The sequence below is a fragment of the Crocodylus siamensis genome, chromosome 12, assembly GCF_052110815.1.
Source record: "Crocodylus siamensis isolate JL-2025a chromosome 12, ASM5211081v1, whole genome shotgun sequence".
Classification (NCBI taxonomy): domain Eukaryota; kingdom Metazoa; phylum Chordata; order Crocodylia; family Crocodylidae; genus Crocodylus; species Crocodylus siamensis.
This window is the reverse complement of record NC_143406.1, coordinates 49,291,048-49,304,435: the sequence shown is the minus strand read 5'-3', so window position 1 is coordinate 49,304,435 and position 13,388 is coordinate 49,291,048. Positions and strand designations below refer to the sequence as shown.

At 42.2% G+C, this 13,388-nt stretch overlaps 1 protein-coding gene across 7 annotated transcripts in view; it reads left to right on the top strand.

Annotated features, from left to right (window-relative positions):
* ARHGAP17 (Rho GTPase activating protein 17) overlaps positions 1 to 13,388 on the top strand; it is a 62,612-nt gene that overhangs the window by 25,356 nt on the left and 23,868 nt on the right. For all 7 annotated transcript variants that reach the window (XM_090023647.1, XM_090023652.1, XM_090023646.1 and 4 more), the window contains exons 2-3: positions 7,820 to 7,859; positions 12,465 to 12,569. In XM_090023647.1, the coding sequence (XP_089879773.1) occupies positions 7,820 to 7,859; positions 12,465 to 12,569 (145 nt within the window). The remainder of the gene's footprint in view (positions 1 to 7,819; positions 7,860 to 12,464; positions 12,570 to 13,388) is intronic.

The window sequence follows — 13,388 nt, the reverse complement described above, 5'->3', positions numbered from 1 at the left end:
AACTGACTCAGTTATTCTCTAGTGAATGGCCAAGTTTTTATGGCAGTTAGTGTTGGGATTGCTGTTTCCTTACTAGCCTTTAAGGGGCATCAAGTTTCCACTTGTAGCTTTCGACCTACTTGAGCTCATCCCTAATGGGTGAGGATGTTGTGATGGTGCACAGGACTTGTGGCCACACCAAAGGCAGTGTGGCCTTGGATGTTGCTTAACTGAGGATCAGCTCCACTTCAGCTTTGGTTTAGTAGATTTTGCTGCATCAGAAGATGAATGAGCCCAGCTCCTGAGTTCTTCCTGATCTGCATTTTAAATGCAGTTCACCCCTAGCCAAAGTACTTGAAGCAGAGACTGACTTACTGGAAAGAGAAAGCCCTACTGTGAAGGAGTAGCTGTGAGCTGCTCCCCTTCCAGTGGCCTAACTAAAAACAGGGCTGCCACCAAGTCCAACATGGCGTGTAGACCTCCCGAGTCTCCATGGGTTAGTGGACTGTGACAGCCTTTTCCAGAAGGGAGGTAAAGTAAAGGCAGTACATCTGTCTACAAAGCTCCTAAGAAGAAACGGTTTGCTACCGAGGAGGGGTAACTTCATAACTATTTAAATGTAAAATGACACTTGAGAGCTGGGGTATAGGTTGTAGCTGTGTTGGTCTAAGAAGGACATCAGCAGACAAGATTCTTTGGGTAAATCTGTTATCTGTTATTACACAAACTAACTTGATTAGATCTTTTATTAGACCAACTTGAGAGCTGTGTTCCTGTGCATATTGCTGTTTGTTTGGAGCAGGCACGGAAGTGGGCAGTTGCCTTAACTATCCACTGTTTGATAAGGCGGAGTGATGCGCTCCAATGTAAATGGGTACAGTCATTTCTAAAAGTGGTCATTTATAAACATCCTCTCAACAAGAATAAACTACTGAGGTTTTGCACGTTATACTATGATGTGAGATGCATGTTGAAGCTGAATAATACCTAGAAAAAAGTAACTTTCATCAGAGCACTCTTGCCTAGTTTTGAACAATTTGAGGACTCTGCAGGTTTAAGACTAGGGATTAAATAAGTCTTTTTGGGGTTTTTTTCCAAGATGCTTTAAATATACTATTACCATATTTACAGGAATTATTTGTTTTGCTGGGCTCTTGGTCAAACTGGTTATAAACCCAGAGGTACAATATTATGGGATGATAATTCAGTACTATGTGTGATTGATTGGGATTTTTAAGGCTCTTCAGAATCTATTCATAAATCTTAATTGAAAACATGACTTGCTTTGGACCCTGATGGTCACTAAACAAAGTGTCACTTCAGAAAATGGGATCACTCTTTTGCTCAGAACAGCTATTGGTAAGTTGTACCCTGTGCTGTATCATATCACCTGTCCTTCAGTGCTCAGTATCCTTCCTTTCCCAGAAGGTCAACTCTGTTACTGTTTTGGTGGAGTGCTGCCAGTTTAGCAGCTATTTCTTATCAAAACCATGCGAACAGCTGAGCAATCAGCTTGCCACTTGTTGTGGAAATAAATGTAGCATTTCAGCAGGACCTTGATGTTTGCAGGACATCCACATCTTTGAATTAGTTGACCCATCACATTTCTTACAGTCAGTCATGTCCATCTATCTCTATTATAGGATGTGTCAGGGAACTTCCGTAGATTTAAACAAGCTGTTTCTGTAACGCGCACGAGTAAGTTCTGCATACCGGAAGTTCACACAGCAGATCCCGTCACAAACCTGGAATGCTTTGGGCCTCCTGGTACGTGGGGAGGGGTGGGGAAGACACAAGCATGCTTTTTCAGTTAGTCATCATTTGGAAAGGACCTTATTGTACATTCCCATTCTGTAAACTGTATGGGTGTTTTTACACGTGCTCCTAGTGTGGAGGAAGGGAGGAGGCATTTTAATTAAAGTGGCTCCAAGAGCTGCTGTAATTAAAGCGCCCACAGTGTCTCATGTATCAGCGTCCCCACGCTTCAAAATGGCAGCAGGGATGCTTTAAATAAAATGCGTTTAAACAAGCTTTAGTGAACGCACCCCTGTCACCATTCTGAAGCTGACAATGCTGATACATGAGATGCAGAAGCTCCTGCAGGTGTGCTAACTAGCATGCTCCAGCAGACTCAATTAATCAAGTCTGCTCTGACATGCTGGCCTGGCAGGAAGCATGATTTGGGATCAGGGCCCGGATCCCATGACACCTTTAAATCAACATGTACCAGGGGCTTTAGCTAAAATTGTTAGTTTGCTTGGGTTGACCACTTGACTTCACTGTCATATTTGCATTTCAGGCCATTTCATAAAATTAGCATAACAGCTAAAAGAGTTAAAGGGGTCAGGCCAGAGAAATGCTCACTTGTGTGCTAGGGCCACATCTGAGGTTAAAGCCCTCTGGGTTCTGATAAGATGTGGACAGACCAGACCCTGTGTAGCACTACCGTTAGGGTCTTTCAGGTACAATCTACTTTTAACCTTTGTTTGGAGTGCAAGAATTTCTAGACTGCCTCAGAGCTACAGCACGACCTGGTACGTTGTATTGGTGCATCCAGTAAAAGCACATCTGCTGAATTGTGTTGTTTGTTCTCAGAGCTTGAAAGTTGTCCTGGAGCAAGATGTATTGGGACAGTTGGCTCATTGCAGAGGTGCAACAGACAAGACAGCTTCTGTAATTCACATCTAAACGGTAGTGCTAGGCCTTCTGGGAGGCAACAAGGCGAGGGCTTAGAAGGAGTGTTAACTTTATCTGGGTGAAAATGTAACGCAGAAGGCAGCTGCAGCCTTTCTTTCAGTATTATGTCTAATGTGAGCCTGGATATTAATTGGCAGTTGAAAGAGAGCTCACCTTTAACTAGATGTCTTCTAAATGGCTTTGCTGTGGTCAGTCCAGGAACACTGATTAATTCATGAGCACTTGAGAAAGAGGCCCAGACCCTTGCTGCTGGTTGGAATGACTACAAATTTAAGCAGAATTTGGAGCCAGGTTGCATCATTCTAACCCAGTCTAATCAAATCACTCATTCTTGTGGTTCAGCATGTATCAAAGGCAGCATGTGGTTCTAGTCTACACTTGATGTGTAAAACATGGCAAGCAGACTCAGAAAATTGGGTTGATGGGGACTAAAAGAACCCAATTCCCTCAGCTGCTCCTCACAAGTCATGACCCCAGCCCCCAAACCATTTACTTGCCCTCCACTGGACTAGGTAACATCAAAGCTTAAATGCTAGCCCAGATATGGCTTAAATTATTGTGAGTTACATGACTCTAAAAGCTGTCTCATGACTGTTTCATAACAAAGGGAACTTTAAAAATAAAAAGGGTTTAAAGGCATCTTTTAACAAAGTGGTCCTTTGCATCCATCTGCGTTTGTTGGGAAGGTTTTTAATTGAAATGTTGCTAACTATATGTAGTGTCTCTTCAGTAGGAGCTTAAAAAGCACTGGCTGCTGACCTATATTCTCATTATTTTTGGAAAGTGAAGAGTGACAGACACTCATCTAGACTTTCAGCTGAATGGTCCAATTTGTTCTTTGTCTAAGCTTCTAAAAGCTCTGGTGTGTCTCAACACACAAAGCATGTGTTGATCTGGCTAGCAGGGGTAGCATAGGTGGCAAAACCTTTGTTCAAAACTGTTACATAGCTTATTCTTTTATGTAGTGATATCTAAAAGACTTGCAATACATCAATCAATGCATGTGTTATTTGAGGCCCTACACAGTTGGGACCAAATTCTGCTTCTAGTTGCACTTAACTAAGAAGGCTGAAATTATTTTTTAAGTACTTCTGAGATGAATTGGAATACATTAAAGTTTAGTATTGTGCAAAATACTAGGTGAACGTGTTTCCAGAGACACTGCTGCCTGTTAAATGATACTTGCTGAAAGAGTAAACCATTTGTCTTAAAACCTACTTGTTTTGAAACGTGTATACATAGTCAAATCTTTAAAATCTAATGGACCCATGGATGTTTTGTGTTTAAAAATGAAGCTATCTTGTATGTTTTGTTGCTTTCCAGAACTAAATTTAAATGTTTTCAATTGCATGGGGTTTTTTAGTTGTATTTAGTGTTTTGTTCTTGTTTTACCTCTAAAAATAGTGTTTTTCTTTCAATGGGGTAAAATGCAAGCTAGCATCATCAGTATTTCAGTATGTTGTTTTTAAATTCTTCCATCCGGGGTTTGAATTACACTTTGATTCTTGGGGGGTCTGCAGAAAAAAATAAACCAGTTAATTGATTAACAAGTCCACATAAGTGAAGGAGCAAATTGATTGGCACCCCCGCCCCCCCCCCCCCCCCGGTCGATATTTGAAAATCTTACGGGGGGGGTGGGGCTCTAGTCTCTTATGGAGGTGCTCAGCCCCCTCCGAGCTCTCTCTCAGTTCACACCCTGCCATCTGACGGCTATGGTCAGGCTTTTTGGGCTAAGGAGCTCTACATTTATACCTGTTGGTCCATTATACTCTTTTGGTGTGCGATGGCAGGTCTTCCACTAATTTTACAGGAGCTGGTTCAGAAACTCACGTTCATGTTTTACTTTTGAAAGCTTTATGTCGTGCATACAGGATTCTGAGGGGGCAAGTGCAGATTGTTTCTCTCCTGATGCTTAGAGTATCACTGCATAAGATCATGTGAGGCAGCTATATAGAAAGCTAGATGTGAACAATATAGTTTGGGATTATACTCTCCCTGCTGTCTTGGATCAATTAAAATCTGTACTAGGAGTGGAAGGAGGAAAAGTGAATTCCTGAAAGTTTCTCAAAAGCTGCGTATTAGTACTTTGAATTCTTAGGATAATAGATCTCACTTTTCAAAGTGTGTGTGTGTGCGTGACCATGTGGATTTCTTAACTTGAGCACAACTACTGAAAGAACTGTTATACCTGCAAAAGGGGAAAATTGGACCTTTCCATGTAATGTTTCAGTGGTGGTGGTCATGTTCATATATAGATAAACTACTGAAACGTGTGTGTACACCTCTAGTAAGAAAGAAGATTCCTTTAAATTATTTAAACTAATTCTGACTACAAATTACATTACCTGAGGTGTATTGGCTACTGTATTTCATAGATTCATAAACTGGAAGGTGTTCTACTTTGTCAGAAGTGAAGTTTCTCAAAGCCTGGGTCTTAAATCATGGCTTTCTGTAACGAAAAAAAAAAATTGTAGGTAGGAAATCGGCTATTGAAATTAGCTTCTTGTTAAATGTCTGTGCCAAGACTATTTTAAAGAATGTTCACATCCTTAGTATAAAACCTAGTAGTATTCAATCAGAAGAAGTTCACCATGTGACACTAAAACTAATAAGCAGAAGAATGATTTGCTGCAAAGCAGAGATGCGAGTGACAAGCTGGATGCTGACTCAACACCGTCCTTCATAACCTTCTAATACAGCCTGGTGCGGACCTCATTAGCTGTAGATTTAACTAGTAGAAACCAATATTTAATGTGATGCTTAACAGTTCACAAAGAAAAAATCTTTATCAAACTTAACAATAGGTTGTCTTATGGCTGTATGTGTTGGGAGACGTCCACACTTTTGTACAGGAGGCACCTTGAAGTATACCGAGTTGCCCTTAAGCTAAAACACAGCTTCTGTTCAACCCCTTTTTCTAGAGCTTTGCTTTATAATCTGCAGTTTTAGGCCTGTCATTCAGTGATCCATTGCAGTCCGAGTTGTGTGTAAAAATGAGATTGCAGTTGGTTGTGTTTTATGTGAAACAAGATGTGCTTCTCATCCGTCTGCTCATTTTGGGGATACTTGGACCTACATGGCATACATAGCTAAACTGATGGACTGTTTCATGGGTGTCTACTTAGCGTGGGCACAAACAGATAAATTAGGAGAGACTTAATAAAGCATGAATTTGAACTCCTATGTGATCTGGCAGCTCAGGCATCTGCTTTTCTTGTTGGAAGGGGGGCTAAGAACAGAACTGTATCTAAAAATATCTGTAGAAGGTTTGAAAACAATAGCTCCATTCAGTTACTTGAACCCCATTTCTGAAGGAGTTTTTTTTCCAAACAGCTGATTCATAGTCTTCAGAAATACTAAGTCATCATATCTTTAGAGACCAGTGATGCATCTTATAGGGCAAAATTTGGTCTTTTACCAAATTTCAGAAGTGTTTGTATAAACCAGTCTGTACATATATAAGACTTTGTTCCCATAGTGACATGTGGTGGCCCAGTGTATTTGTACCAAGTAAGTTAGTTGACCTTTGTAATTTAATTTAATGTTGGTGTGTAAAGTGCAAAGACAATAACACTCTTAAGAACAAAAAGGAACCCTAGTTATTGGAGCACTCTAGGCTACAAAGTTGTTCCCTAAGATTTTCAATATGTGTTTGCACCTGGTCTTATCTCAGTTTTAGCCCTTTTGATCAGTTCATTTCCCTGCTGGAAAACATCAGCCAGGTTCATGCCTGTTTTCCAAGGAAAATTAATGCTTGAATCTTGCATGCACGTAACTCTTGCCAGAAAGGTGGTAAACCTCTAGCTTTTGCCCTTTTATTGCTACCAGAAAGGATTTAAATGATAACTTCTCTACAGGATTGAGTTCTAAGTGTTCATAGAGGTTTTGAGTATTACCTTAAGATGAATGTTAACTGTTAGTCCAAGACAGATAAGTCGCCATGAAATTGGAATCGTATACTTCTTGGCAGTTTGAATTAAACTTGTGTTTGGAGGTGTCTTGTGTGTTTAACTGATGGATAGTTTCATAGGAGGTGAATATGGGTAAGTACTCAGCAGGACAGAACAGAAGGATAACAAATAATACCATCTTTTCTTGCGTACAACATCCCTGGGAATACAATATACACCGTGTTTGTGAAAGGCAGAATGAAGAGAAAAGATCTTTCCTTGCAGTAAGCAGTTGAGTAGCTGTTTGTCTCCCAGATTTTACTTTCACATTTGCCCAAATTAGCAGAAACGATTCTTACCATATTTCGTACAGGTCACGTGCACCACAGTTTCCAGCAGCTGTTGGTGGGGGGTGTTGCATGCAAGTCACTTAATTTTTTTTTTTTCTATGTGGCAAAATGTCAGTATTGTCCTTTATAGAGCAGATGTTTGGCAAAAGTGAACAATGCTGGTTAGGTCCCTTGACTTTCATAATCCTAAAACATGACAGTATAAAATAAGATTTATTCTAGCACCTACTAAGAAATGTGAAAGAAAGTAGCTTGAATTCTTTTTGCTTATACATCTACAGTGTGAGTATTCAAGGAAAGTATAGTTACAATAAACTGCTCACAGCAGTGTTAATATGTGAATTAAACATACACTGTACTAAGGCTCTTACCAAATATCTCCACATGGAATACTATTAATTTCTGGTCGCCCTGCCTTGAAAAGACAGCAGCAGCAGCAGAAGGAATCCAGAGATTTATGGCAAACATGAAAGGCAATGGGAAACCATTTCATGAAATGGTGAAAAAGTGGGACTATCAAAGAAAAGACAGTAAAAAGAGAGAGCCTTACTGTTTCTCCTAATGAATAATATGAAATAGGCAAATTGAGTTGTCCTATTTACTTGTTTTTCCCACGCTCGTGTGGTAGGTTTGGAACGCCAGGCATGTGAGAATTTCTGTATAATCTGACTAATCTTTGGCATGACACAAGAGGTGAAGGATTAATCCTGAGCAATGCAGTGTGTGTTGTGTGTTGGAATGATGGTCATGAACCTCTGGCTGGATCGTAGTTTACACGTGGGGTGACCTCTTCTGAATGGGTTCCTAGCTCTAACGTTTGTGTGGGTTATTTTTTGTCTTAGCTTTGCCTTTTTATTTGCTTATTCTTCTAATACTTACTGCTGCTTTTCTTTTCTTTTCCAGAGCTGAAAAAACGGAAGTCCTGAGTGAAGATCTGTTACAGGTACTAAACTCATTTAATGCACATCCTTTAAATGCTTCTTTATATGTGCTGCTTGTGAAATGGTTTGAAGATTACAGGACACAAAGTAGTGTTTGTGGCTTGGTCTGTTCCCTCAGACTGTGGAAAGGCTGTGATACAACTTAGTTTCTCTTCTTATTTATTGAGACATGTGATGAACAAAAGAGGATTTGAAAGCTGAAGCATATTGAGCAGAGATCCAGGCTGAAAATAAAGACACTAAAGCCTTGTACTGAGCAAATGGTTTTACAGTATGAGTTTTTGATCAATTTTAACTGAAGAATTACTTTCCTCATGAATTTTGGGGACAATTTAATAGGTGTTTGGGGGGCGGGGAATTGAGTATGGGAGGGGGAAGGCTATAATTTTTCTGTCCAGTGTTCTTTCCTGATAATTTCATGAAAAAGTTGACTGATATAGGAAGCTGTGTAAATACCTGTTGGCTTTCAGACCCCCCAGCAATGCCAGCAACCCTAATAAAAACCCCTTTGGAGTTGTGAATAAGCCCTGGTCTGCTGATGATTTAAAGTTTTATGCAGTAATGGTCCTCGTAGTTGTTGTGCTAATAAATTGCTGTAATCTGAGTTGCAATGGAAAATACCAAAAGGTGCATCACTTGTGCCTGGTTTGTTTGTTTGTTTTTTTTAGCTACTATTGTTAGACTTCCAAAGAGCCTTCGCTGACAGATTTAACAGGTTTTCTTCATTAAGTGGTTTCTCCTCTTGGGTTTTTTTGTTTTTGTTTTTGTTTGCACAGTAATCTAATCAGGGGTGGCTGGGAAATTTTTCATAAAACACAGCCAAGCTGTTGAAACTGGCAGGGAAACTTGAGCAAAGTAACCTGTCATTTTCAGTCACAGGTAATTTCAGATGGAGTGCAAATTGCCAGTCTCTCGTAACGTGCTTAAATTTTCAAGGCACCTAGAATTTTCCTCTCTGAACTCTCCAGGGCAGCTGTCTCTACCAAAGTTGAGAGGCTCTTCAAATGTTCCATTTAAGGCTGGGAAAAAACTTTCACTTGTTTCTAAAAATGTGATGTTTGAATTTAGCATAACTGTCTGGGGCAGGGGTCAGCAACCTACTGCCCATAGGTTGGGTCCAGCCTGTAGACATGGGGCTTGGTGGTGGTGGGCTTTAGGTGCTCTACCTTGCCTTGTGATGCCACACAGGGTAAGTGGTGGCAGTGCCTGGGTCTTAATGTCACCACCCGCCTGCCTCGGACTTGAGCTGGGCCATTCCAGCCAGCATCCCGAAAAGGTTGCTGACCCCTCATCTTGAGTATTTGTAAAACATGCTATGCTGATATAGCTCAGCCTTCTCTGTTCCTGTGAAAATAGTTTCATAGTTTCTAGGGTCGGAAGGGACCTGAGCAGATCATCTAGTTCGACCCCCTGCCATGGCAGGGAAGATTACTGGGGTCAAACGACCCCAGCCAGGTGTTCCTCTAATCTCCTCTTAAAGACCCCCAGGGTAGGAGCCAGCACCACTTCTCTTGGAAGTTGGTCCCAGACCCTAGCCGCCCTGACAGTGAAGTTGTGCCTCCTGATGTCTAGCCTAAACCTGCCCTCTGCCAGCTTGTGACCGTTATTCCTGGTCACTCCTGGCAGTGCTCAGGGGAACAGGGACTCCCCCAGTGCCTGCTGGTCCCCCCTGACTAGTTTGTAACAGGCCGCTAGATCCCCCTCAGCCTTCTCTTGTGGAGGCTGAACAGGTTCAGGTCCCATCACCTCTCCTCATAGGGCTTGCCCTGCCGCCCCCTGACCATGCGAGTGGCCTCCTCTGGACCCTCTCCATGCTGTCCACATCCCTCCTGAAGTTCAGCGCCCAGAACTGGACGCAGTACTCCAGCTGCGGCCTGACCAGTGCCACATAGAGGGGGAGGATCACCTCCTTGGACCTGCTCGAGATGCATCTGTGGATGCAGGACAAGGTGCGGTTGGCCTTCCTGACCGTGTACGCTGCCGGCCCATGTTCATCTTGGCATCAATGATGACTCCAAGATCCGTTTCCACCTCTGTACTGACAAGAAGGGAGTTCCTCAGCCTGTAGGTATGGTGCCGCTTCTTCCTCCCTGGGAGCATACTATCTGATCGGAAGCTTAAAATCAAGTCCTGGAAGCTCTCAAGGTGTTTTAATGCAGTTTATCTGTTTTTCCTAGTTTTCAGATGTAACGTTAGCATGAAATTAAAGCCAGAAACTCTCCCTGCCTATGGCTGCCAAAAATGCCTGCGAGCATGGCTTTCCCAGGCACAGCACAGACGGGCTACACCCAAGTGGAAGATTTTATTCACTCATTTATTCGGGGGGGCAACCTCTTATCTAACTAAACTGCCTGTTAGTTTTTGGTAGTATTCATTTTATGAACATGCTTTCAGCAGTGTTACTTCTTGTTTGGTTCTTCTGCTTTTGGTACTTTTTTTTTTTTAACGGCCTCTTGCCTTGAAGAGAGTTGTTTCTTTTTTCCTCTCCCAAATATCCTCAGTTAAATTTGTTCCTTTTCAAAGCAGAGCCAGGACTGCAGTTAAACTGTATTTAAAATATGAATGTCTCTATCGGAGATGTTCCCTAGAGTATGTGGGTTCAGTGATTGTATTTAGGTGGGGGGTTTGTTTGTTTATTTTTTAAACCCCTAAAGGCAACCGTGTACCTGGGTGGTTTTTTTTTTTCAGTGTTCCCTCAAATTTTGCTCTGCCCATAACTTCACCCTGCTCATGCTGTCCCTGTCTGGTAATGCTGTGACTCACGCAGCATTTACTTTCTGATTGGCATCTCTGGTCATTTTAACCGTGGTAATGGGACACAAGCACCCCGCCTGATAGCAGCCTGGGAAGGCAGAAGGCAGGGCAGGGTGGCAGGTAGGTAGCCATCTAAAGTCAAGCGGAATGCAGGGCCGGATGGGACCTTAGAGACTAACTTGTTCCGAGAGGCATAAGCTTCAGAGGTGCCTGCCTCCTTCATCAGATGCTATGAAGCTTATGCCTCTCTGGATGAGTTAGTCTCTCTAAGGTTCCACCCTGCCTTGCTGCCACTTTCAGAGACAGAAGCTTCATAGCATTGAATAAAGGAGGCGATTTTGCTCTGAAGCTTCCCTCTTGAAACGAGTTAGTCTCCTAAGGTGGGTCCCTTTGCCTGACTACAGACTACCATGACTAACTACCCATCTCTAACCTGGAAGGCTGTACATTAAGGGTACAACTACTTTCCCCACTTGGAATAAAACAGCCCAAGAAAAGAGTTCTTACTGGCTTCCAGAACTGTAACCTAACTAAGAGTTTCACCAGGACATTGGGTGTAAAATGGATCTCTGAATGGAGAAGAGAAGTGGCAGCAATATCCTTCTGTGTTCTCTGTACATAAGAATTGTTGAAGTTCAGTTTGCTGTTTGTGGAGAAGCCAGCAGTTTGTACACTTTCTATTTTTAAAACCAGTTGCTGTGTGCTTAAGGAGAGCTATCACAGGGGATAACTTAGCAAATACTGAAATTTGTTCTGGATACTAGAGGTCAAGCTATTTTTAGGTGTAGACATAATTGAGAAATGTATTACCTTCCTGGAAGGGATTAATTATTTGGCACTAGCAGCAATTTGTAGAAGCTCCAAGTGAAAACTTGCATCTTTTCCAATTAGTTTCACAGATAAAATTTGTTCTGTGTGTTTCTGGTTGTTTTTAAATAAAAATCATTCCAGAGAGCCTCCTTTAATCTTGGTGAGTCATCGAAACGCAGATAAACTGCATTCCTCTGATGCTGTGCATAGAGGTTCCCAGTGCCATAAGCAGTCCTACCCCAGCACTGCTACTTTTGGAGAATTGTTCTTGATAAAATTCTTCCAAATAGAGGATCTTAACTGTTTCAGTTACTGGCTTTACTTTGTTTCAAGAACAACCTAATCTGAAATGAATTTAGCTCTGGTTTACCGGGACACATCCGTATTTAAAAGTGAGCTTAAGGGTTCCAATATGCTGTGCTAAGATGAATGCAAGTACCTGTCTTAAATTGTACCCTGTGTCTGTGTGTCTTATTTTTTTTCCCACCACACTAGAGAAACCCTCAGTACTTTCCTAAGTTTAAGTCTTTCCCCTGTCCACCTTGCACAGGGCTTGGAAACTTTTCTTTTAGAGGTAATAGCAAGAGAGCAAAACCCTTTAGCTATAGTTGAATGACGTGGGTAGTTTGCTACCCCTCACTGTGCAACTGGGGAGAATGGAGAAGATACAGGAATCCCTACTGGGGCCTTGTTCATGGGTCATATTGTGAACATACTTGCTGCTTTCACATCAAATTGAAAATAGCGGGTATTAGTGGGGCTCTGTCAGGTACCAGCATACTCTAGTCATCTTCCCCCTTGTCTTCCGGAGCCCCTGGGAGGCTGCAGGTCACCTGCAAAAGCAGGGAGAGTTTGTGCCACCACAGATGTAAACCCCCTTCCAAATAAGTTTGCCATCTGGATCTTACAGTGAAGCATCTGAATTTTTTTGTAAGCAGTAGAACTTGAGAAATACACAAACGTGAACTAAAAGTGGCACAGGAGGAAGATGTTCTGCTGAGACCAAGAAAATAACTTCTGTTTTTTTCCTCTTCCATGGCTAGATTGAGAGACGTCTTGACACAGTGAGGTCTGTTTGCCATCTTACGCAGAAACGATTAATAGGATGCTTTCAAGGCCAGCATGGTACGGATGCTGATAAGAGACATGTAAGTACAACAGGTCTTCGGATAGCATTCTGAGTCTGGTCTGTAAAAGCCTTTTGTGTGCTGATTGGATGCTATGCCCAGCATCGGCTAATGGAACAAAATTGCAGTCATCCCACGTGTTGACATTTCTAACAAAGTAGAATGTCTGCCACAGTTCACGATCTAGCTTGGATAGCATAGCTGTTTTATAAAGTGCCCCAGGGTGCTTCCTCTGTTTTCTGTGAACAGTACATCCAGGGGGTATGATCAAAGGGATGGGGCAGTTGCTGATCAAAGGGATGGGGCAGTTGCTGTCCCAGCGAGACTAAAAAGGCCAGGGCTCTTCAGTTTGGAAAGGAGAAGGCTGAGAGAGGTATATAAAAACATGAAGGGTGTGGACAAAGTGAACAGGGACCTATTCTTCAGCCAGTCCCAGAACACTAGAACCACAGGGCACCCACTGAAATCAGTAGGAGGCATGTTTAAAACTAACAAAAGAAAGTACTTTATGCAGCACATAGTTAACGCATGGAACTCATTGCCACAGGAGGTTGTAGAGGCTGATATACCCAAGTTCGGAATGGGACTACACAAATTCATGGATAATAGGTTTATTAATATGACTGTCAAACGGAACAGTTGGAGATGTTGTGGGATCTCTAAACCAGTGATGGTGGATACTGGGGAGGGTAATGAATAGAGGATACATCACACTAGATGAAGCCTGTTTAGAGCTTTTCCCCTAAAAACATCAGGCTGCTGGGCTAGATGGACCGGACCATCGGTCTGATCCAGTCTGGCACTTCCTATGTTTTTAGGGTCACTGGGGATGAGCATCTG